The sequence below is a fragment of the Nuphar pumila genome, chromosome 3, assembly GCF_984573655.1.
Source record: "Nuphar pumila chromosome 3, dmNupPumi1.hap1.1, whole genome shotgun sequence".
In the NCBI taxonomy this organism is placed as follows: Eukaryota; Viridiplantae; Streptophyta; class Magnoliopsida; order Nymphaeales; family Nymphaeaceae; genus Nuphar; species Nuphar pumila.
Window position 1 is genome coordinate 133,241,023 of NC_143251.1, and position 23,715 is coordinate 133,264,737.

The following is a 23,715-nucleotide window of genomic DNA, read 5'->3' on the forward strand; positions in this document are numbered from 1 at the left end:
AACCGGACTCGTTGACACCCCTATCAGTATCGGTGCCCTGTGTCTTTTGGCCAACTATTCAGGCGAATGAGCCAATATCGATACTCAAGTGAATCGTTTTGAATTAGCCAAAAATTAATTAAAAAAATATTACTTGTCAATCAGAGCGTGACACATGTTAAAGTCATTAAAATAATATTAAAAAATAATTTTAAGTATTTTTTTTTATTTATTAAAAAATAGCCAATTCAAGGGTGAAGGTATCGATTGTCTGCCGATACGTATTGGCTGATACAGGCCGATATGGGTCTAAAAAGATATCTGAGCCAAGCTTGAACAGTTCAAGCTCCTCTCGTTCAGCTCGTTTACCAGACCTACACATGGCCCACCAAAGGCTGATATATCAAGCCCCCCTGCTCACTACACTGAGATCCAACGGCCCACATCACTCACATCATGTTCTCATCCAAAACGGGTTGCCTTCTTCTTTTGGAAAGTGACAGGATCACGAGGAAAATTTGTTATCTTCATTCATATCCCTGGAACAGCGTCCATCTCAGAGATGTACGGCTTCCGGTGCGGCTTGACATCTTGGGGGTGTTGGCTTTCAACCAACCATTGAAGCACAAACTTGAGAGAGAACCACAATAGGACAGAAAATACATAGAGGAGAGATTAGATGGATAGATTGCGAGCGTCTCCTCCCCAGTTGGGATTTGGAAGAGAATGGAATAAGACTCAGCATATTCTTTCAACTCTCTCTCTCTCTCTCTCTTCTTCTACACTTCTTCACCTGCATTCATTCGGATATAGGGAAGTTTTGACTCCAAACTCTTTGCATGGCTTCCGCCATAACCACCACCAGCACTGCCACCCTCTCTCGAAGAAGCATATATGCAAGAAGTGGAGGAAGTGCAAGTGAGTCGCTTTCTTTTCACTTCAAGAGGTCACCATTTTCCTCCCACCGCTCCAAAACACTGCAATTCCCCATTTCCAAACAACTTCTTCCCTTTTCGACACGAATATCTCTCAATTTTGTTGCTTCCAGTTCTTCCATTGTTTCAGTAGCACACCCATCAACATTTGATCTCGAAAACGAGATTGCTCGGTTGGAGGCTTTGCGATCGAAGCTCTCGCGGGCCGGGAGTTTGTGGGATAAGCTCAAAGTGCTCGATGGTGATTCCTTAGTTCAGGATTTCTTTAACAGTAGGGCTGGCGAAGCTCTCAGCTTCTTCAATTTGAAACCCTCAGAGGTTTTTCTCCTCAAATGTGTCGTCGCTGCTCGCCAAGAACACGTTTTGTATCGGGATCATATTGAGCAGTTGAATTCGAGTTATGGTGGTAGCTCGCGATCGGAAATGAGTTCGCTTAAAGCTGCATTTTACGCATTGTTGGAGATGATTGAGAAAGGGGCGGTGAACGATGCACATCACAGTAGGGATCATGGGGACTCCATGGTTGCTTCAGTGAAGAAGCTCCTTAGAACACTTGAAGAAGTTGAGAGCTTCTATGATTGTATAGGAGGAATCATTGGGTAATTTTTATTCCCTTGTTTGTTAACAAGTTCTTACTGGAAATTGATGGCCTTGCTTGCTAATTCATGGTTTAAAAATTGCTTGTTTTTTATTCCTTTATCGATGGACTTGGTAAAGACATTGGTACCAACTTCAGCTTGGTGGTTATTTTCATAACTGAATTGTGGAAGTCCGCACCTGTTTGTTCTACTGGAGGTCACTTGACTGATAGAACTTGAAGAGATTTTTAAGTTAGCACATTCATTTAGTTATGACGTAGTATGAATTTAACTACTTAGTTTGGGAACGGGCTTACTATGAGCGTGATTAATTAATCGATAACAAAGAGGCTGATCATTGGGAGATAGTGTATGTTTAAGAAGCTAAAAGTCGATAGCTTAGCTCTTCTCAGTGTGACTTTCCTACTCACTAGATATGATGTACTACTGCAGCAGTCTCCATGTTGCTATCAGTTTTTTTTTCTTTTTGGCATATCACTGTTCTATCATTAACTATCATGATACTTCATGACCAACACCCTGTTGTTGTGGATGCCATCATGCACTCCATCTGCTGTTTGCCACAATTGATTCATGGGAATTGTAAATATTCCCTCACGAGAATTATACATGACCTTCATTATACGCGGCATTGCCTCTGTACTTTGTTTGGAGTTTCAATGTTAATGTTTTTGTCAATCTCAGAGAATAACAAAGGTTTAGCAATATCTTGGTGAAGATATGTGGCTACATGTCTCATCCAAGAGTTCTTTCTTAGCTGTTACAGTGCCTAGGGATCTATCCTTACTTGATGTGGATGCATTTCTTTGACTTAGGTTATCCAACATATCATATTTCTTACTAGGAAAATGCAACATCCTGAGATAGAATATGGGATAGCAACAACAACAACAACCACACAGCAAAGTTGATCATGGAATCACTTGTCAGTAGTATAGGGGCGTGAACCAAAATCTATGTGGAAAATTTGTAAAAACACTTTTTGTTAAGTGTAAAAAGAAGCAAGGAAATTTTCCCATTAGCAATATGCCTTTTACTCAGTTTCTCTTAATTTTATTGTTTTTTAGTTAATGTGCATTATAGCCATCTTGAATAGATTTCAAGCTATGTCACATGGGTGCGGGTGCGGGGATGCGGCACTTCCAAAAAACCCGGGTGAGGGGGTGCAGCAAAATATATATATATATATATATATATATATATATATATATATATATATATATATATATATATAAAGTCCAAAAGTTGGACATAAATGACCCTGGGTGCGTTGACTGCACCCAGGGTCAGGTTGACCGCATCGGGTGCGGGTGCAGCACCTAGTTGGAGAATCCCTGTGACATATATTAAAAAAAAAATCTTTGGCAATTTTTTTTTAAGTCCGAAAAATTGGACCAAAATGACCCTGGGTGCGTTGAGAGCACCCAGGGTCGGGTTGATCGCACCCGGTGCCGCACTTGCACCTGCGTTGCGTTGCATCGCGTCGATGCGGGTGCGGCACACTGCTAGCCGAATCCCTGTGACATAGATTTCAAGTAATTTATTGCTCATTCATTGAAGGGGACAATAAATATCATTTAACTACTATGAAAAAAAGATCCTTTTTCCTGGAACTCCATCTCTGGATGTTGCTCATGTATCAAAGTGTCTCTTTGATCATTTTCTCACAGAACCAGAGTAGAGGCATAGATTTTTATACTTGATAAATCCATTGAAGTATTTTGGTTTTGCTGAAGATCCTTCACATAAGGTGGAGGAAATTAAAACCGATTAGCAATAATGAAAACAAGCAAGTGGTAGGAATGCTGAATATTATCTCTTATGAGGTAGTAAAGATGTGTTAGGTGAGGAAACACCATCATTGGGTATAATGGTTAGATTTTTCCTCTTTCACATTACTTTTCTTACCCATGATAAAAAACAAGACTAGAGAATTAACAGATCTGAGCAGAGTGTTGCAACTTTCTAGCCCATGATCGATGAGCCATGCCTTGAACCATTTAGGTAAAATTCTGGTTTCAGATGAGGTGGGAGGTCCAGCATATTCTAGAAAAACTAGATTAGATGTTTGCTTCTTTAGGCATTAGAGCTTGAATGTGGTCTCAAATAGGTATTGAATGCAACTGATAATTGAACAAAGAAATGACAGTTTTTACTTTGTAAACATGAACATCAATGGAAGCCTGCACCAAATGGAGGTTTGTTTTGAACATCATTATTGATGGGAAAATGGGGGAGGTTTTTTTCTGAGATAGTGATGTAGCTGGTCATGTGCCTTGGAGAACAAATGCCATATTTCTGGTTTTCGGGTTCACTCTGCCTACTTATGCTTCTCAAATAGATGATGCATCTATACCTCTACCCCATATGTTATATTTGTTTGACATGCTTTAGGAGTTAAGATTTTGACAGATGCATATATGCTTCTAATTGGATAAAAAATGCTATTAAAATCATGCACTACCAGGTAATCTTGCTGCTTCGATTTCAAACTGGCTGATACAGAGGAGATGGTGTACACTTGCCAAAATTGTATCTCTTTCGAGTCAAGGAACTTGTTGGTGTTCACCTTCTAGAGGTTGGAGAAACATTGATGTGGCAATTGTAATGTTTTGAAAATTAATGCAAGATGACTATATAGTTTATTGATTTTGAGCTTCGAGCTTATCTTAATGGCGTTGTATATGCTTGATAGAAAAAGTACCTTATAGATTAAGAAACTGATAAAATATAGTTGACTCTAGCCATGAATATCTTTGATGTATAGAGTTTCTTTTATTCGCATGTTAAGGCATGATATGAACTGAAGATCCTCCTGTTTAGTGAATTCAAAGCATACAGAAAGAAAATAAAATTTGGAAATTTTGGATATGTTAACCCACCCTGCTTATAAGTATTCCTTTTATTTGTAAAGTTTTATAGTGTAATCATTGAAATTTTTTACATCTTTTTGTACATTTTTTGACAGGTACCAAATTGTGGTGTTGCAGCTTCTACTGGCTTCAAATTCATCAACAGAGGTTTCAACCTTTGCTTGCAAAAAGGATTTGAATGCTACTAACCAAAAATATTATGTTCCTGTTGGGGTGGACCTCTTTGAAAATCCAGAATATGCCTCACAAGCAGCACTATGGGGGATTGAGGTTAGCAAAATACACAAAATTCATATACATTTTTTTGTGATACTGCATGACAGCCATTCCAGGAAAAGAAAAAAAACAGAGTTTTCAAAGAGCTCGACAATGCTAATTAAGCATGGTTACATGTTTTCCAGGCTTTACCAGACCTAGGAGAAATATATCCCCTAGGAGGCTCAGGAGACCGACTTGGTTTAACCGATCCTGAAACAGGTGAAGGTCTTCCTGCTGCAATGCTTCCATATTGTGGACGGACACTCTTGGAAGGCCTTATAAGGGATCTCCAGGTATACTGGTTTTCAAAAGTTAATCTACACCCAAGCTTAGAAGTTTGTTAAATTGGCAATTGCACAAAATCAAGAATTTTTGAGTCTGCTATTTCTTTTTATTATCTGGCTGTCTCTTAAGTCTCTCATGTTTGATTGTTTGCCTGATTATGTTTGTTGTTTTCTCGATTGAAACCAATTTTTGGGAGCCCCATTTTGTTCTTTTCCTTTAAAAAACTAACTGTACTGTTTCAGTTCCATATCCTCCCTGTTCTGCTAGTAGAATTAGATTTGATGCAATCAGTGTCTTGTCAAGATTAGGCCAGGCACCAGTTTTTTTTATCATGTTTTCTTTTCTTCTGCAATGTTAGGCCAGAGAGTTCCTCTATTTTAAGATCTTTGGAAGGCAGTGCATCACTCCTGTAGCAATCATGACAAGTTCAGCAAAGAACAACCATGAACGTATCATGGCACTTTGTGAGAAAAAGGGATGGTTTGGGCGAGGAAAAAGAAACTTTTTTCTTTTTGAGCAGGTAAAGATTTAAAGCCAGTCTGTAGTGTGGATTGCTCTATGAATTACCAACTTTAGATTGCACTCATGAAACACAACTTATGTGGTTTGCTGTTTTGGCCTTTTCTCAGCCGCAAGTACCAGTTGTTGATGCAGAAGATGGTCAATGGTTGATCCATGGTCCGTTCTCACCTGTGCTTAAACCTGGTGGTCATGGTGTTATATGGAAGCTAGCATGGCAAAAAGGTGTATTTGACTGGTTTTATGCTTGTGGTAGAAAGGGTGCAACCACCCGGCAAGTCAGGTTTTATTTCACATTCCACAAGCTGCATCTAAACTACTCTTGGAAATTTTGAGTTGTCTTTATATAGGAAATGTGTGCCATTATATATAAGCAAATCATGGTGATCTTTAATAGTGATCTTGCAGTAATGTTGTGGCTTCAACAGATGTGACTCTTCTAGCACTGGCAGGGATAGGTCACCACTATAAGAAGGTATGCATAAAGCTGAGTCTTAAGAATTCAGCTTGAAGGGATGCATATCCATTTTTCTGACATCCATTATAAGGAATTGGGATTTAGAAATACTTTTTCTATACCAATATTTCTCTAAAAGGATAGAATCATGTTTCCATGTCCATTAATGGTTAGCATTCTTCCACAGTAAACAGTTTTCTAAACCATTGTGGCCCTCTCAGGTTTCTAATTACCACTCTTACAAATGCATCATTCACAGCACTACATGAAGGGGCGTTCTATAGGAACATTTGGTTTGTCATGTGCCACAGCTAAAATAATTTCAGTTCAAAGTGTAAACTGATAATTTAACAGCAGTAGTCTTATCATACAAACTCTTATGAGACAGAGTAGAGTTTTGCCATCTTTTTTACTGAACTTGTTTTTCCAAATATTTTATTTTCTTTATAGTTTATACTGCATCAATATTTTTAATTGATTATCCTCGATATGATATTTGCTTTATCAATTTTTCAAAAGATGAAAAGGCATAAAAAAAGTTCTGTTTTATTTCATTGATTGCTTCACTTTTCATGATTTTTTGGGGCTATCAAATGTCATAGTTTGTGATACAATTCCATTGTTATTCCTACTTTTATTTTCTAATTAAATGATATCTAATATGGTGCAGAAACTAGGTTTTGCATCTTGTAAGCGTAGTTCATCTGCCACAGAAGGGATTAATGTTCTTGTGGAACAAAAAGAAGATGATGGTTCGTGGTCGTACTGTGTAACATGCATTGAATACACAGAGTTTGACAAGCTAGGAATTACAGATTCACCATTATCACCTAGTGGGTAAATTCTTGTTGCTTCTAGTATTCTGGATGCGGATTATCATCATATTTCACTTGGCCTATTTGATTAATAAAAAATCAATGTATTCATTAACTATGTTGCATGTTTCATGAATCTATCCTATCCCTCGCAGAGTTGCATGTCCTTACTAGAATAATACCTGCTCATGCATGGTTCTTGCTTACATTGGTTTACGTACAACTGTGCAGTACTTAACAGGCTAGGAATCATGAATAAAAATGCATCTAACCTAGTGTATATGTTATGAACTTTTCTATCATTTTAAATAATGTTTCCCTCTCTTGTTTAGTTATAAAGGACCAAAATGCTGAAATTTAAGATTGTATGTCTAACATGGAAGCTTTTCTTGCAATTCCTGTTTCTGTTCATGATTCCATTTAAATAGTCAACCCCAACGAGCTGTGTCAACCAAGTTCGATTACTACCAAAGAAATCTTAATAGAAAATGTGAGGCTTGAGGTCCAAGCAGCAGGTTCAGAAGATAAAGAATGAGATAATTTTCTTGTGTAATAAGTCCTTGATAAGGAAGAAATTTGTGATCCTCAAAAGAAAGGTTGAAGACCTACCGTGAAACTTTAACAAGAGAAAGAACGTGAGAGATGCAATATGGAAGTGAAAACAACAAAGGTCTAGATCCCGTGGAGGTAACTATGCAAGGTCAGTCAACTTTCTTTCATGCCATGTTGATAAGGAGACAACACAAGCTTAGAATTAGGGAAAGTTCTTACATAGTGCTCAGTCATGTTTAGGGTTGATGTCTTAGCTATGATATATTGCAATACTTGCTTAAATCATGTGGTTTTGAATAGTTACTGCAATATCCTTGACACTGACCCTGATATCAGTAATATATAATGTTATGAATGACAAACCCTTTGCAACAGTGAAAGAAAAGGAAGGGTCCTGTTAAGATATATGTATATATGTATATATATATTTAGAATGTATTTAGGATTCTCATGTATTACTTTTGTTTTTTAATTGTTTTTTGTAATTTGTATTGCCCATAAAGCCGTTTTAGTCTTTAGGGCAGCTAGCTGTTAGATCATCCTAACAGCTAGCTGGTACTACTCTTTTGTGTATAAATGGGGCAATGACACATATATCTTATGCATATTTTGTGCATTATCTGAATAAAATTAATTATTTTTATTGTGAGTGAGTGCCCTTAGTGGTTTGTGTTTGTGCTATTGCCTTAGTGTCTTGTGTTAGTGTTATTGGCCTTAGCGGCATTGTGATCTTGCTCTCTTGAAGACTTCATTATAGGGCCTTCCCCTTTGAGGTCGGTCATGGGCGAGGAGGGATTTTAACCCCTGACATTAGGGTTTCTAGCAGAGTTTTCAGTCGAGGAAGTGGAAGCGGGAAGCGAGGCACTTCTAAAATGTTAGGAAGCGGGAAGCACAAAACGACTTAGAAGCAAACCGAGAATCGTCTCGAAAGCGACCTAGGATTCGAGTGGGAAGCAAAAGGGAAGCAAATAGGAATCGAAAGAGAACTGAAAATATAATTATTATTTTTTCTAATTTACCAAAATATAAGATTTGTATTATCATTGACAAAATAAAACATGAGTAGATAACATTAAAGCTGATATATTAATCTCAAAACAGAATCATATATGCAAGTGCAACCATTTAACAAATGCATCCTTTTGCAAGCATTTAATAAATAATACATCAAGAAAAATTCATAATTCATATTCCTTTTGCAACCACTTAACAAATGTATCATATTACAAGCATTTAATAAATAATACATAAAAAATTCATAATTCATATTCTTGTTGCAACCATTTAAAAAATGCATCCTGTTGCTAGCATTTAATAAATGATACATTAAGAAAAAATCATAATTCATATTCCCGTTGCAAGCATTTAATAAATGCATCATGTTGCAAGCATTTAATAAATAATACATCAAGATGGCATTGTTCATTTTCCTAAGAAACTCATAGCAGGGTACAAGAGATAAATGAACAAATGTCATATTTTTTCTTTCAAAAAGAGAACACAATAATGGTTATATGACAATACAAAATACAACCAAATAACTATACAAGTTAAATATTTGTTTTTTATACCATAAATGCATAATGATATTTAGCAATTCCTTTTCAAAAGATGGTTGAATTTTCAAGCATAAATGTATTATGAAAATTGAAAGAAATGAGTAGCCAATGAAGAATACATGGAGATAGCCACCTAATAGATGAAGACAAAGTGAGAGAGAGAGAGAGAGAGAGAGAGAGAGAGAGAGAGAGAGAGAGAGAGTACCTGAAGACACCCATGGAGGTCACTGGAGGTCGCACGAAGTCTGGGAATTGAGAATGAGAGAGGGAGAAAGAGAGGGCAGTCACCTATATTGTTACCTTTATCCATGTGCATATCATAGTCACCTGTATTGTTAAAGGTAATTTCTCGGCGAGGGTATTTCTCGAAGAGTTTTTCAAAAGTTGATAAATCTCAAGAATATCTCAGGAGTTTAAAAAAAAATTAAAAATATAAATAACAAAAAAACTAAGAAAATAATAAGTTTTGCATTTTTTTCCAAAAATATAAAGAAACATGTTTTAAAGGTTTTAAAATATAAAAGAAACAAAAAAATATAAATACAAGCTTAAAATAAAAAAGGAGTTTTTTCCAAAAAAATATCAGGATATTTTGTCTTCTAGCGATATTTTGAAAATATCACGAGATATTACCTTTAATATTGACTACCTTAAAATATTGGTATTTCTCACGATATTTTCAAAATATCGCCGATAGCGGTGATAGTGGTGCAAATGCATGAGTAAGAATTTACTATGAAATGTTGAACAAAGGAGAAAGAAAGAGAACATCAACCGAGTGCCATTTGTTATTCAGCAATTACGCATATAACTAACCTTGATGCAACAAAAGAATAACATATATAAAAAGAAAAATGATTTCATTACTACCTTCCTTACATTCTAATCAAGCTCCAAAAGTTTGCTGCTATCTTTTAAAAAGTGTTGTGGCACTTTTACAAAATTTTCTTTTTTGTTATCAATAATTCCCAAAAGCACCACTCTCTTTGCATGTGTTCCAGCCAGAGTTACCGGAAGCTTCTTAGGTAGGTGGGAAGCGTGCTTCCCAGAAACTCGCTTTGGAAGCGCGATACTCATCGTTTTCGAAACTTCATGGGAATTTTGATTCCCCGACGCTTCTTCTATGCTTCTCACACGCATGGTCTATGTTTCCTACATGTTTTTTTTCACGTTTCTTTTCATGTATTTTCTCTCATGCTTCCACTCACTTCCCATGTACTTTATCTAAATTAGTAACCATCATTGTTAGATTTTAATAAAAAATTCATTCTTTTATTGAAAAATCATGAAATATAAGAATAATCAAATTTATTTTATTTTTACTAGCTTCTTGTTCGGTTCCTATTTAGTTACCATATTGCTTCATTTTTTATTCCTATTTCGCTTTCACATTGATACTTCGCTTCCCGCTTCCTATAAATTTTAAAATATCTCGCTTCCGTTTCCTGTATTGTTTCCCGCTTTTGCTTCTTAGTTTGGCAACCTTGGTTCCAGCATCCATTGGTGTGATTCAAGTTTGTGGTAACCTTGTCAAGATTGATAGAAGAATTGCCAAACTTGTTTAATTCAAGACAGGGTAGAAATTTGCACTTTCTTTTGTATGCCTATAGGTAGTTTCTTGGTATTTATTATTGGGCCATGATTTGTTGATGGTGGACCCTTTCATGTTGCTATTGCATGTCCTCATGTTTCTCTCTTCAAAGCTCTACTAGACTTGTAAAAACTGCTTATAAATTTCTTTATTTGTAACTTGTCTGTTGGATTCAAGATTGCAGGCTAACTTCCCTGCCAATACAAATATTCTTTATATTGATTTAGTTTCAATTGAGAGAATTGTATCAAGTGAAACATCAGCATGTTTGCCTGGTTTACTTTTGAATCTAAAGAAGACAATCTCCTTCAGAGATCACCTTGGAATCCTGCATAGGTAATCCATTTTCCCTCATATTTTGCGTTTTTACTTGTGATTGTTGTGCGCACTCTTTGTTTCTTTTGTATTGCATAAATAATGCAGTTCCCATAGGTTTTGCTATTTTAGCTTGTGATTTTCTTTTATACCCACTTTTGTTTCTTTGCACCCTCAGGATTAAGCTATGTAGTTAAAAGTGCTAGACGGTAGTCCCCTAAAAAGACTAGTCAAGAACTAGGTAGGACCAGTCAGTACCCCAATTAAAAGGTTAAAAAGCATACAAAATACACACAAAAATGTTTGTTTCTTTTAGTAATAAGATGTTTTCATCTCACAAATACAAAATTATACATACTTTCACAAAATATACATCACCAGAGTATACATATATATAACTGTACGCACTCACACACACACACACACACACACACACACACACACACACACACACACCTCTTTTCCTGCACAATCTCTTTCCCGTTCTCCCTCTCCTCTTGACCCATTCAACTCTACTGGCCCACCATCCCTGACAACATCCCTCATCCTCAGCCTTCCCCTCTCCCCACTATGCCACCCACCCCATGACGATTTTCCATCCAGGTGGCCACCAGACGGTTGTTGGGGACCACCAAGCGGCTGCCAGACAGCCACCTCTCTCTCTCCAATCGCCTATGGTCATCCATTGGTGGTCAGCTGTCAGCCATCACTGACCAGCTGTCAGGCAACCAACCACCATCTGACTTTGGCAGCCTGAAGGAGATGGCAGAAGCTAAAAAAGGGGGGAGACTGGCAGCTAGCAGGCGACTGCAGGTGGTTGGCCGGCCGGCCAGCTGGAAGCTGCTAGCTTGTCATTGATGGACCACCGCTGACAACTTACCGGCATGGTGGGACTCATGGAGAGGAATGGAGGGTTCGGGCATGTTGAGCAGTTGAAGTGGGGTTTGATGGGCGGAAGGGTTGGTTAGTCAGAGAGAGAGAGAGAGAGTCTCCAGCAGATCAGACAGTCTGAATCTTGTTGGACTGTCCTATTGCTGGACTGTTCCCTTACTATATATATATTCAATTATTCACAACATATTCAATACTATGTCACAGGGATTCGGCTAGGAGGGTGCCGCACCCGCGTCGACGCGACTCAACGCGGGTGCGGGTGTGGGTGCCGCACCGGGTGCGGTCAACTCGATCCTGGGTGCGTTGACCGCACCCAGGATCATTAATGTCCATTTAAAAAAAAAAAAAATTGCCCAAATGGGCTTCGAAATTTTTTTAAAAAAACTTTATGCTAGTCAGCACAGCTGCTGACAGCTGCAAAATTTGAAAAAAAAAACCCGCCTATTCCCCAACCCCCTTTATATATATATTACATTTTTGCCCCTGCCGCACCCCCGCACCCGGGTTTTTTGGAAGTGCCGAATCCCCGCACCCGCGCCCGCACCCGCACCCATGTGACATAGATAATAGATTCAATATAATCAACAAAATATGCTTTCAGCTTTTCACAGAAAAATTGATTTTAACACACATACAAACATATATGTTATATTCATAGCATAATCAAAGTTCATATATATAGAAAAATCATTCTCTCAGCCTTTCATAGAAAAAATCGCAGAAGCACAGTAACACAAATATATAAATAACATGTTACATAATCAGTAATACTAAACATGCTTTCAGGCTTTTATAGAAAAATTCACAGAAACTCACACATATACAAATAAAAATCGCACATATGTATCACTTTCAGTCTTTAACAGAAAAATTCAACAGAAACAAAGTAACACACATATATAAAAAACATAATCAATTAAAATTAACTATACATGGTTTCAAAGTTTCACAGAAAAAAAAAGCTCAAAAACAAAGCAATACAAATACATATATATAACATAATTAACTAAGCATGTTTTCATCGTTTCACAAAACAAATCACAAAAATACGCACATATGTATATAATTATATATACAAAAAAAATATATGCAATAACAATAAAAAATGCCTAAACTGCCCTCTCGCCTAGGCGAGGTTAATTTAGTTGCTGACTAGGCACCCTAGCCACCACCTAGTTGGCAAAATTTGTACCTTTTAAGGTACCCACCTAGGAATTGCAAAGCCTAGGCGTTTTACTTATGCCTAGGCTGACTAGACAGGCTAGTCGGTGCTTTTGACTATGTAGACCGGAAGTAAGCTAAGGGATATGTCATATGATTCATATAAAAGGTTTTGTAAACCAAAACATTAATGTCATAGAGAGAAATCTTCAGGTTACAATAATCCTTCCTTTATTATAATTTCTTGAAATGGAAATATAAAGTCTCCTTTGCTTCATGGGGACTAATGGTATAATCATAGTTAACTCTTGGGAAAGTTGCTGGCCAATCTTTTTGTGAAATATTTATAAGCAAGCTTCCATACTCAATCATAGATTGCATTGATAAATTTGTCATACAATGCAGGTTTAACCTCATAACCACTTTTTGTGCCTTGTAAGCTTTTTATGCTTGTATTTCAAAAGAATAACCAATTATACCTAAATTTGATTGCACACTATCTTTTTAAATATCTTAAAAATATTTTTAGGTATGTCATATAAAATATAAAAAAGGGTTAAAACGATAAGGTTTCACCTTCTTATGCTACTGAGGTATAACTAATACTTATCAAAATTTTGAAGGGTAAAAGGGTAGATCATATGTAGCCGGAAAACAGTCATATGTTTAGATATGAGATGTAAGATGATCAATATATCTAAAATTTCTTATAGGACACAAGAATAAATGGTTATTAAAAGGTGCAAGAATATACCTTAAAATTGTAAAAAAATATAGACTGTAGATCATAATCATGAAAGTTGCATGTAATATTTTTAGGTGAAACTTTGTTGGTGTTTTGAGAATGGCAGCTTTTCTTAGCATATGTATCCAGTATTCCACTTACATCACAGGTGTTGGAATAGCACATCATTTGGAATGGTAGTGATCTCACTTTTGTCTGAACCTTCTGTTACTCAAACAATAAACAGAGGCTCTGTTACCTCAATTCAGGTCAAGAAATGTAAATTAGTTTCATATTATAACTAATTGATTTGCATGTAATTCCTTGACCACTAGTACGATGCCCCCGTTCTATTGTGTCCAGGAAAGGTGATTTTAGAGCAATATATATTTAGGTAAAGATAAGAACTTTAGATGTTAATATCCCTATTATAGTAGAGGTAAATTGTTTCTTATAGCACACTTCCTTTTATAACACAATGACGTCACACAATCTGTTGTATTTGAAGGATTGATATTGCTCAAGAAAGCTTATTCAAGCGTAGTGCATATGCATATATTGTATTGGAAAAATTATTCTACAATAAGCAAAAGTTGGTTCTATCATCTCAATCATCCTAAATTAGTGCCTCCAATGTGCTTCTGTGTTTTGCTGTAAAAAAGTGTGCTAGGTAAATTTACTTTATGCTCTTTATATGGAATTTACTGTAAAAATATCCTATATTGCAGTGTTCAAGGTGGGAGGTTGGAGTGTACAATGCAAAATATAGCTGATTATTGTTTAAATAAATTTCCATTACAATATTACCACGGTATGGAAGGTAAGCTTCATTTTTTCTTCAGTTTCATCCATTTCTAGGAGTTTTGGTTGATATTCTGTCTACTATTGTTCTTTGTATTTCTTCTGCTCTTTATTGTGTTGAGCGACCATTTATTTTGTCCCTTCTGTGCTTGCAGAATCCCTGGATACTTTTATTGTACACAATGAGAGGAAAAGGGTGACATCCTCTGCTAAGAGGAAAAGGAAACTTTCTGACAAATCTTTTCATCAGGTTTTATATTTCCTATTTAACTACATTTGACGTGATAAATGAATTTATGACCATAAAGAAAAGAAGAAATGGTGATAGTGTAATGAAGTATGCGGAAATGTAATATAAGAATGCTAATGTATTCACAATGGACAAATACAAAGGCACAAGAGAGAGAGCTATGGGACAATACAATGAGCCTTAAAAGGCAATACAAATAAAAAGGAAATAGCTTTATTAGAGATGATCTCTAGAAGTTTAAGAATACAAGGGGAGAACCCCCTATTTATACACAAAAGAAGAGAACAAAAAGGGAACCATTGGGGGCTCCCACATATTGTCTTTGGGAGCCCAACAGTGGGTGTCCCAACGACTATATGTGGGACCCCCTTTGTATATTAAAAAACAAAAAATAAAGAAAAGAAAAAATAGAAAAATAAAAAAGAATCTAACCTACTTAAAATAATTGTTTCTAGAAACAACTATGTAAAAAGACAAAAATACCCCTATCAGGTATTATATATATGTAATGAAATACGCAAAAATAAACACAATGTCCTATAATGGACATTCACACATAGAATGCAAAGATCAAGTCCACAATGGACATACACAAAAGCCAACAATGGCTGCAAATAAAAATGTTATAGAAGCAAGAAATGGGCTTCAAGAAGCCTTACAATGCAAAGGGATCTACTCCTTTATTTATAAACAAGAGAGTGAGAGAGAGAGTGGGAACATCCGGGGGGGGGGGGTGACCGTTGGGGGTCCAACGACTCTCGGTTGGGACCCCCAATGCAACATGCATTTAATGCATGTACAATAAAAAAGAAAAAAGAAAAATACAAATAATAAAGGGAAAAAGAAAAAGAAGAAAAGCATGGAAAAGACTAAAATGCCCATATTGGGCAGAATTATAGAAATACCCTTAGTCGGGTTATATATATATATATATATATATATATATATATATATATATATATATATATATATATATATATATATATATATATATATATATATATATATATATATATATATATATATGAGTACATATATTTTAACACCCTCCCTCAAGCTTTACGGGGACATAACCGAAAGCTTGTTGAGAAGGAACATAAAATGAGGAGCAGCAAGAGCCTTGGTGAAGAAGTCCGCTAACTGGTACTCAGATGTAACATACGGCAAAACTATAGTCCCTCTTAGATATTCATCATGAACGTAGTGGCAGTCCATCTCAATATGTTTAGTATGCTCATGGAAAGTGTGGTTGCTTGCGATATAAATGGCACTTTTATTGTCATAGCACATCTTCGAAGGTGTAGAGATGATTATGCCCATATCACTGAAGAGACTTCTAAGCCACACAAGTTCCATGGTTGTAGTAGTCATTGCACGATATTTCGTTTTCGTTGAGGACAATGATACTTTGTGTTGCTTCTTGCATCTCCAAGAAATCATCGAGTCACCTAAGAATACACAGAAACCAGTAGTTGAGACTCTATCATTGGGATTTTCTCCTCAATCAGCATCAGTATAAGCAATTAAATCAAGTGATGAAGAAGAGGAAAGAAAAACTTCCTTAGTTATAGTATTTTTAATGTATCTGATGATTCTTAAGACTGCACTCATGTGCACGGTTGTAGGTGCATGTTGAAACTAACTGACTGAGTGAACTGCATGAGCTATGTCTGACCGAGTGATAGATAAGTATGTCAGATATCCAACGAGTTGACGGTAGGGAGTGGGATCTTCGAGAAGGATTCCATCTTCCAACCTCAACTTTGCATTGATAACTTCAGGGGTTTCTATTTTCTTGTAATCTGAAATGCCAGACTTTGAACAAATGTCAGCAGCAAGTTTCATCTGAGAGAGAATATACCCTCGTGGAGAGTATGCTACTTTAATACCTAAAAAATATCTTAAGAAACCAAGATCAGACATGTCAAAATTTTATTTTAAAATTTTCTTAATATCATTAATTCCTTGCTCATCACTTCCAGTGATGATCATATCATCAACATAAAGCAGTAGAATAACTACTAAGGACCCTACACTTTCACCAAACAAAGCAGTGTCAGTATAACATGAATAAAAGTTTAAACTTGTCATTACATTGCTAAATCTATCATGCCAAGCCTTTAGAGCTTGTTTCAATCCATATAATGCTTTGTTAAGTTTGAGAATTTTATCTTTACCAATACATACTCCTGGTGGAGGATGCATGTAGACCTTTTCATTTAATTCACCATTTAAAAATGCATTCTTAACATCTAATTGATAAATAGGCCATTTTTTAACTGAAGCAACTGCAATAAGAGTCCTAACACTAGTCATTCTAGGTACGAGAGCAAAAGTTTCTTCATAGTCAATGTCGTATTCTTGGGTGTATCCTTTTGGCTACCACCCGTGCTTTATAGCGTTCTAATAACCCATCACTTTTAGTTTTGATTTTGAAGACCCATCTATAACCAATAGATTTCTTTCCAGTGGGCAATGAGGTTATTTCCCAAGTTTTTGCTTTTTCAAGAGCATTAAGTTCTAAATTCATGGCTTCAACCCACTGGAGAATATTTTTGGCTTCATTATAATAAGATGGTTCATGAAAAGAGTGTAACACAATTAGACACGCCCTATATTTTGGTGTTAGAGACTCATAGAAAACAAACCTATTAGGAGGATTAGAGATTCGGCCAGATCTTCTTAAAGAGGTTTCTTCTATGTTGGAACCTTGAGAGTATTTTTCTAAGGCACTTATGGAAACTTGTTGATCACGCCTAACATAGGTTTAAATTGGTCTACTTTCAATGATATCACTTTCATTTTCAACATTGTTAAGAGGAATATCCTCTTGGTCATTCAACAACTCATTAAAAATTACCTCTTCTTGAGGAGTCACATCTTCTTGAGGAAGAAGATCAAACAAGAAAGCATATTCGCTTTCATCAATGTCTTTTGTTTTCTCAAAACCATTTTCATTTTCTAGGAACGTTACATCTTTAGAAACATATAGTTTGTTGCTTTTGAGGTCGAAGCATCTAAAACCTTTTTGATTTTTTTCATATCTTAGAAAAACACATTCAATAGCTTTAGGGGATAATTTATCTCTTTTATCTGAAAGAACAAATCATTTGCACCCAAAAAATCTTAATCTATTAAAATCGGGTGTTCTTTTAAATAGTTTTTCATATGGAGATGTATTTTGTAAGGATGAAGATATCGTTCTATTTATCAAGTAAGTTGATGTTAAAGCGGCTTCGGCCCAATAGCTTTTTAAAACTTCTTTGGAAATAAGAAGTGTTCTAGTGGTTTCCAAAATATGTCTATGCTTTCTTTCGGCTAGACCATTTTGTTGAGGAGTTCTAGGACAAGATTTTTTATGACAAATTTCATTTGATTCTGAATAATTTTGAAATTCATTTGATGGGTACTCTCCACCCGAATCGGATCTAAGAGTAGAGATATTACTTAAAAATTGATTTTTAACTATCATATGAAATTTCTTAAAGAAGGCAAAGACATCGGATTTTAGGTTGAGAAAATAAATTCACACATATCTAGTGTAGTCATCAATGAATGTAACATAATAGGAGTATTCTCCTTTCGATATGACCGGAGAAGGGCTCCAAACGTCCGAATGAACTAACTTAAATGGCCTCTTGGACACAAAGGTTCTATTTGAAAAAGGAGTAGATTTCATTTTCCCCAAAATGCAACTCTTGCAAACAAAATGTTTCTCATTACAAAATTTCTTTCCAAAGGGAAAGAAGTACATTTTTGAGAAACTTGGATGTCCAAGTCTTTGGTGCCAAGTTTCAATATTTTTATCTTAGACATGGTTACAAAAAGAGTTGGTTGGAATTTTCAAGTTGCTCATGTAATAGAGATCTTCCCTCCTATGACCTTGCTCAATCTGCTTCTCGGACCAGAGATCCTATATAGAGCAACCCTTAGTTGAGAAGGAGATTTCACATCCATGATCACATAATTGAGAAATAGAGAGAATGTTTAAATTAAGTTGAGGTACCACCTTCACATTTGGCACAAAGAAATCTTTGGAAAAACTTAACGTTCCAAAACTTTTGAGTTGTAAAGATGTACCATCGACGGTTGAAACGTAAGAGGTTTTTTAGTTATTACATAAGTCGGATAGCCCATTCTCAAGAGGTGTCATATGAAAGGATGCTCCGGAATCAAGGATCCAAGAGGACATACATGGAGGAGAAGAGGAAACGATGGTGGCACCCGAAGTTGATGGTGATTTGAGTAGAATTTGAAGTGCCTCCGATAGTTGAGCAAGAGAGAAGAAATCATTCTCTTTGATGGGCTCTTCCTTCTTTTGATTAGTTTCTTCAACGGAATCAACCTTACTTTTAGGAGCTTCATTTAGCTTAGGGCAATTAGGTCTTATGTGATCCGGTTCTTGGCAATGATGGCCAATGGATTTTCAATAGTTGTCATTATAGTTATTTTGCCTTCTAAAGTGTGGAGGCTTGTAAGCTTTCATATGATTGCCGGGTTTAGACACGGCCAAAACTTCATCTTCTCCTTTAATCATGTCAATACGAGTTTCTTCTTGGCATATCTCGACTATGGCCTCTTTCAACGGAAGAGGCTTAGATCTATGAAGTAGAGAAAATCTAACTTGTTCATATTCGGGCCTAAGCCCATGTAAAAATTGAAAAAGTGCTCTTTTTCCATTTGTTCTCTCTGAAGTTTAACATCTTCACTAGAAACCCATTTTGGTTTTAGTAGAATTAGCTCATCCCATAAGGGTGCTAAAGTAATCTCTTACACCCATTTTCTCTTGCTTAATGGTACGGATTTTCTCTTGAGGAATAATTGTCTAGCAAGGTCCTTTTGAGTATACATACCTTTCATAAAGAACCATGCTTCGTTTGCCATTCAAAATTTTGCAATGTTGGCGCAAATTTTGAGCTCTACTTTGTTTATGAACCATGCAAGAATCTTTGCATGTTTGCTTTCTCAATCTTCGACTTTAGATTGGTGATCTTCAATGGCCTTCATGCAAGCATTTCCTTCAAGTGCTTTTTCTTGATCACCGTCCATCTTTGTGAGTTGGAGTTGTGGTTCCAAAATAGTGCCCATAACATATCCCCAAAGCTTTTTACCTGTGAGGTTGTTCTCATGGCGGCTGCCCACATCATATAGTTGGTACCATCAAGCTTGAAGGAGAGATCGATCTTTTGTTCTCCTTCCATAATGACTCAAGAAATGATGACAAATAAAGAAAGAGAAATACAATATGCAAACTATAACTAATCAAGCAAGAATCAAGAGCATAAACCTTGCTCTAATACCATGTAATGAAATACGCTGAAATAAACACAATGTCCTATAATGGACATTCACACATAGAATGCAAAGATCAAGTCCACACTGGACATACACAAAAGCCAACAATGACTTGCAAATAAAAATGCTATAGAAGCAAGAAAGAGGCTTCAAGAAGCCTTACAATGCAAAGGGGTCTACCCTTTTATTTATAGACAAGAGAGTGAGAGAGAGAGTGGGAGAAAAGAGAGGAGTGGGCATTGGGGGGCCCAACAAGGAGTCGTTGGGCCCCCAACGGTCACATTTGTGATCGTTGGGGGTCCAATGACTCTTGGTTGGGACCCCCAATGCAACATGTATTTAATGCATGTACAATAAAAAAAAATACAAATAATAAAGGGAAAAAGAAAAGGAAGAAAAGCATGGAAAAGACTAAAATGCCCCTATTAGGCAGAAATACCCTTAGTCGGGTATGATGGAATTATATATATATATATATATATATATATATATATATATATATATATGTTTATGCATATATTTTAACACCCCGCCCTCAAACTTTACGTGGAGATGACCGAAAGTTTGCTAAGAAGAAAAATAAAATGAGCAAGAAGAGCTTTAGTGAAAAAGTCTGCCAACTGATACTCTGATGTGACATATTGCAGGGTAACCATTCCTCTCAAATATTCATCACGTACATAGTGGCAGTCCATCTCTATATACTTAGTGCGTTCATGAAAGGTGTGATTGATGGCGATATAAATTGTACTTTTGTTATTGCAGTATTGCTTCGAAGGACCGGAGATGTCTACACCCATATCTTTGAGAAGGCTTCGTATCCAAACGAGTTTCATAGTGGTAGTTGCTATAGCCTGGTATTCGGCTTCAGTAGAGGATAACAAGACTTTCTGCTGCTTCTTGCATCTCCAGGCAATTAGAGAATCTCTTAAAAAGACACAAAAACCAGTGGTTGAGATTCTATCATTAGGGTTTCCTCCCCAATCAACATTAGTATAAGCAAGTAAATTTAATGGTGAGGATGAGGATAGAAATAGCCCTTTAGTGGTGGTATTTTTGATGTATTTGACGATTCGTAGCACAACACTCATATGAACAGTTGTAGAAGCATGCTGAAACTGGATAGCAGAGTAAACGACATGCGCAATGTCTGGTTTGGTAATGGACATATATGTGAGAGAGCCAATGAGTTGTCCGTAGGGTGTGAGATCTTCTAGAAGAACCCCATCCTCCAATCTTAATTTGGCATTGATCACTTCAGGAGTTTCAACCTTCTTGTCATCTGAAATTCCAAATTTAGTACATATATCTGCAACAAGTTTCATTTGAGAAAGTATATAACCTCGGAGAGAGTATGTAACTTCAATTCCTAAGAAATATCTTAAGAATCCTAAGTTAGACATATCAAAATTATCTTTTAACATATTTTTAACATTACGAACACCAAGTTGATAATTTCTTATTATAATCATATCATCAACATAAAATAGAAGAATAACAATACTAGTTCCTACATTCTTCACAAAGAGAGTAGTGTCAGTATAGCATGAACAAAAACCCAGACTAGTCATGACATCACTAAATCTATCTTACCAAGCCTTGGAAGCTTGCTTAAGACCATATAATGCTTTTAAAAGTTTAAGAGTTTTGCCTTGTTCAATGTTAAATCCCGACGGAGGATCCATATAGACTTTTTCATTTAGTTTTTCATTAAGGAAAATATTTTTAACATCCAACTGATATATCGACCATTTTTTTGTTAACGCCACAGCTATTAAGGTCCTAACACTAGTCATTTTAGCCACAGGTGCAAAATTTTCCTCATAATCAATACCATATTCTTGTGAGTATCTTTTAGCTACTAATCGTGCTTTATATCGTTCTAATGTGCCATCACTTTTAGTCTTAACTTTAAAAACCCACCGACATCCAATAGGTTTTTTGTTTGGAGGAAGTTTAACTATTTCCCAAGTGTTAGTTTTCTTAAGAGCATCTAGTTCTATATTCATGGCTTCAATCCAATGTGATATATTTTTTGTTTGATTATAATGTGCGGGCTCATAATGGGAGTGTAAAATTATTGAGCAAGCCCTATAATTGGGTGTTAGTGTTTCATATGACACAAACCTATTTGGTGGAATGGATTCTTTAGTAGATCGCCTAAGAGAGGTTTCTTCTAGCGACTCATTGTTTTAAGAGAATTTTTTTAAGGCACTAATAGGTTTATGTTGCTCATGCAGAGTATAAACGGTCTTATCAATGATGTCATCACTGTAATGAAAAGAGGCGGAAGCACCAATAGAGCAAATGTCACTCTTAAAGAGTGACCACTAAAGCCAAGAACACAAACACCAAATGTGCACACAAAAACTCTCAAATATGGAAATGACTTAAAGTCATAAGTTGGATATTATTGAAGAAGAGAAGAGAGAGGGGTATAAAACCCATACATGAGAAGGAGAACACCTCCTCTATTTATAGAGGAGGGAGGCTCTAAAGAAGAGACTACAAGGAGGCTCCCTTGTAGTCGTTGGGAGCTCCAACGGTCAGAAATATGACCGTTGGGGCCCCAACGACTACAAGAGTGGGCCCCTTGTGGTCATCCTAAAGAGAAAAAATAAAAAGATAAAAAAGGTAAAAAGCAAAAAGGAAAAAGGAAAAAAGATAAAAAAGAAAAAGAAAGGTACATTGACAGAATTACAATAATACCCCTATCGGGTATTTCAATAGATAAGAATATGTATATATATACATATATGTATACATATACTTGTATATATACGAATGTATATATATAAGTATATATATATATATATATATATATATATATATTTTAACACGCCCCCTCAAACTTTACGGGGAGAAGACCGAAAGTTTGCTAAGGAGAAACATGAATCGTGGAGTTGGGAGCGCCTTGGTGAAGAAGTCAGCTAGTTGATGCTCTGAAGTAACATATGGTAATGAGATAGTCCCTCTGAGGTATTCGTCTCGAACATAATGGCAGTCCATTTCAATATGTTTGGTCCGCTCATGAAAGGTGTGATTACTAGCAATGTAAATCGCACTTTTGTTGTCACAGCAGAGCTTGGTGAGAGTAGAGATGGGGACGCCCATGTCAGCAAGGAGACTTCTGAGCCATACGATTTCCATAGTTGTCATTGCCATGGCCCGATATTCAGCTTCAGTGGATGACAGTGAGACTTTCTGCTGTTTCTTGCATCTCCACGAAATGAGGGATTCACCTAAAAAGATACAAAGACCGGTTATTGAGATACGATCATTGGGATTTCCTCCTCAGTCAGCATCAGTAAAAGCAGTTAAGTCAAGAGAGGAGGAAGAGGATAAGAAGAGTCCCTTGGATATAGTATTTTTGATATATCTAACAATTCTCAATACAGCTGCCATATGAACTGAAGTAGGTGCATGTTGAAACTGGCTGACTGCATGAACCGCATGAGCAATGTCTGGACGTGTGATGGATAGATAGGTGAGAGATCCGATTAATTGACGGTAGGGGGTTGGATCCTCAAGAAGAACACCATCTTCAAGTCTCAGTTTTGCATTAATGACTTCAGGAGTCTCAATTTTCTTTTCATCAGATATTCCTGATTTTGCACAAATTTCAGCAGCTAATTTCATCTGAGATAAGATGTATCCTCGCGGGGAATAAGCCACTTCAATCCCTAAAAAATATCTCAAATAACCAAGGTCAGACATATCAAAAGTTTCTTTTAACATGGATTTTACATTATCTACTCCCTTTTTGTCATTCCCAGTGATGATCATATCATCAACATACAACAGAAGCATAATAATGGAGTCACCTGTTCTTTTAACAAAAAGAGCAGTGTCA

The 23,715-nt window shown here is 36.3% G+C and overlaps 1 protein-coding gene across 3 annotated transcripts in view; it reads left to right on the forward strand.

The window, feature by feature from the left end:
- Window positions 1-660: 660 nt before the first annotated feature.
- UGP3 (UDP-glucose pyrophosphorylase 3) overlaps window positions 661-23,715 on the forward strand; it is a 41,216-nt gene continuing 18,161 nt past the window's right edge. For 2 of the 3 annotated variants that reach the window (XM_090001987.1, XM_090001989.1), the window contains exons 1-10: window positions 661-1,513; window positions 4,482-4,656; window positions 4,788-4,937; window positions 5,288-5,449; window positions 5,559-5,731; window positions 5,857-5,923; window positions 6,576-6,742; window positions 10,600-10,758; window positions 14,245-14,336; window positions 14,473-14,567. In XM_090001987.1, coding sequence (XP_089858113.1) covers window positions 819-1,513; window positions 4,482-4,656; window positions 4,788-4,937; window positions 5,288-5,449; window positions 5,559-5,731; window positions 5,857-5,923; window positions 6,576-6,742; window positions 10,600-10,758; window positions 14,245-14,336; window positions 14,473-14,567 — 1,935 coding nt within the window. In that variant the 5' untranslated portion in view covers window positions 661-818. The remainder of the gene's footprint in view (window positions 1,514-4,481; window positions 4,657-4,787; window positions 4,938-5,287; window positions 5,450-5,558; window positions 5,732-5,856; window positions 5,924-6,575; window positions 6,743-10,599; window positions 10,759-14,244; window positions 14,337-14,472; window positions 14,568-23,715) is intronic. The other variant, XM_090001988.1, reaches the window with a different exon arrangement.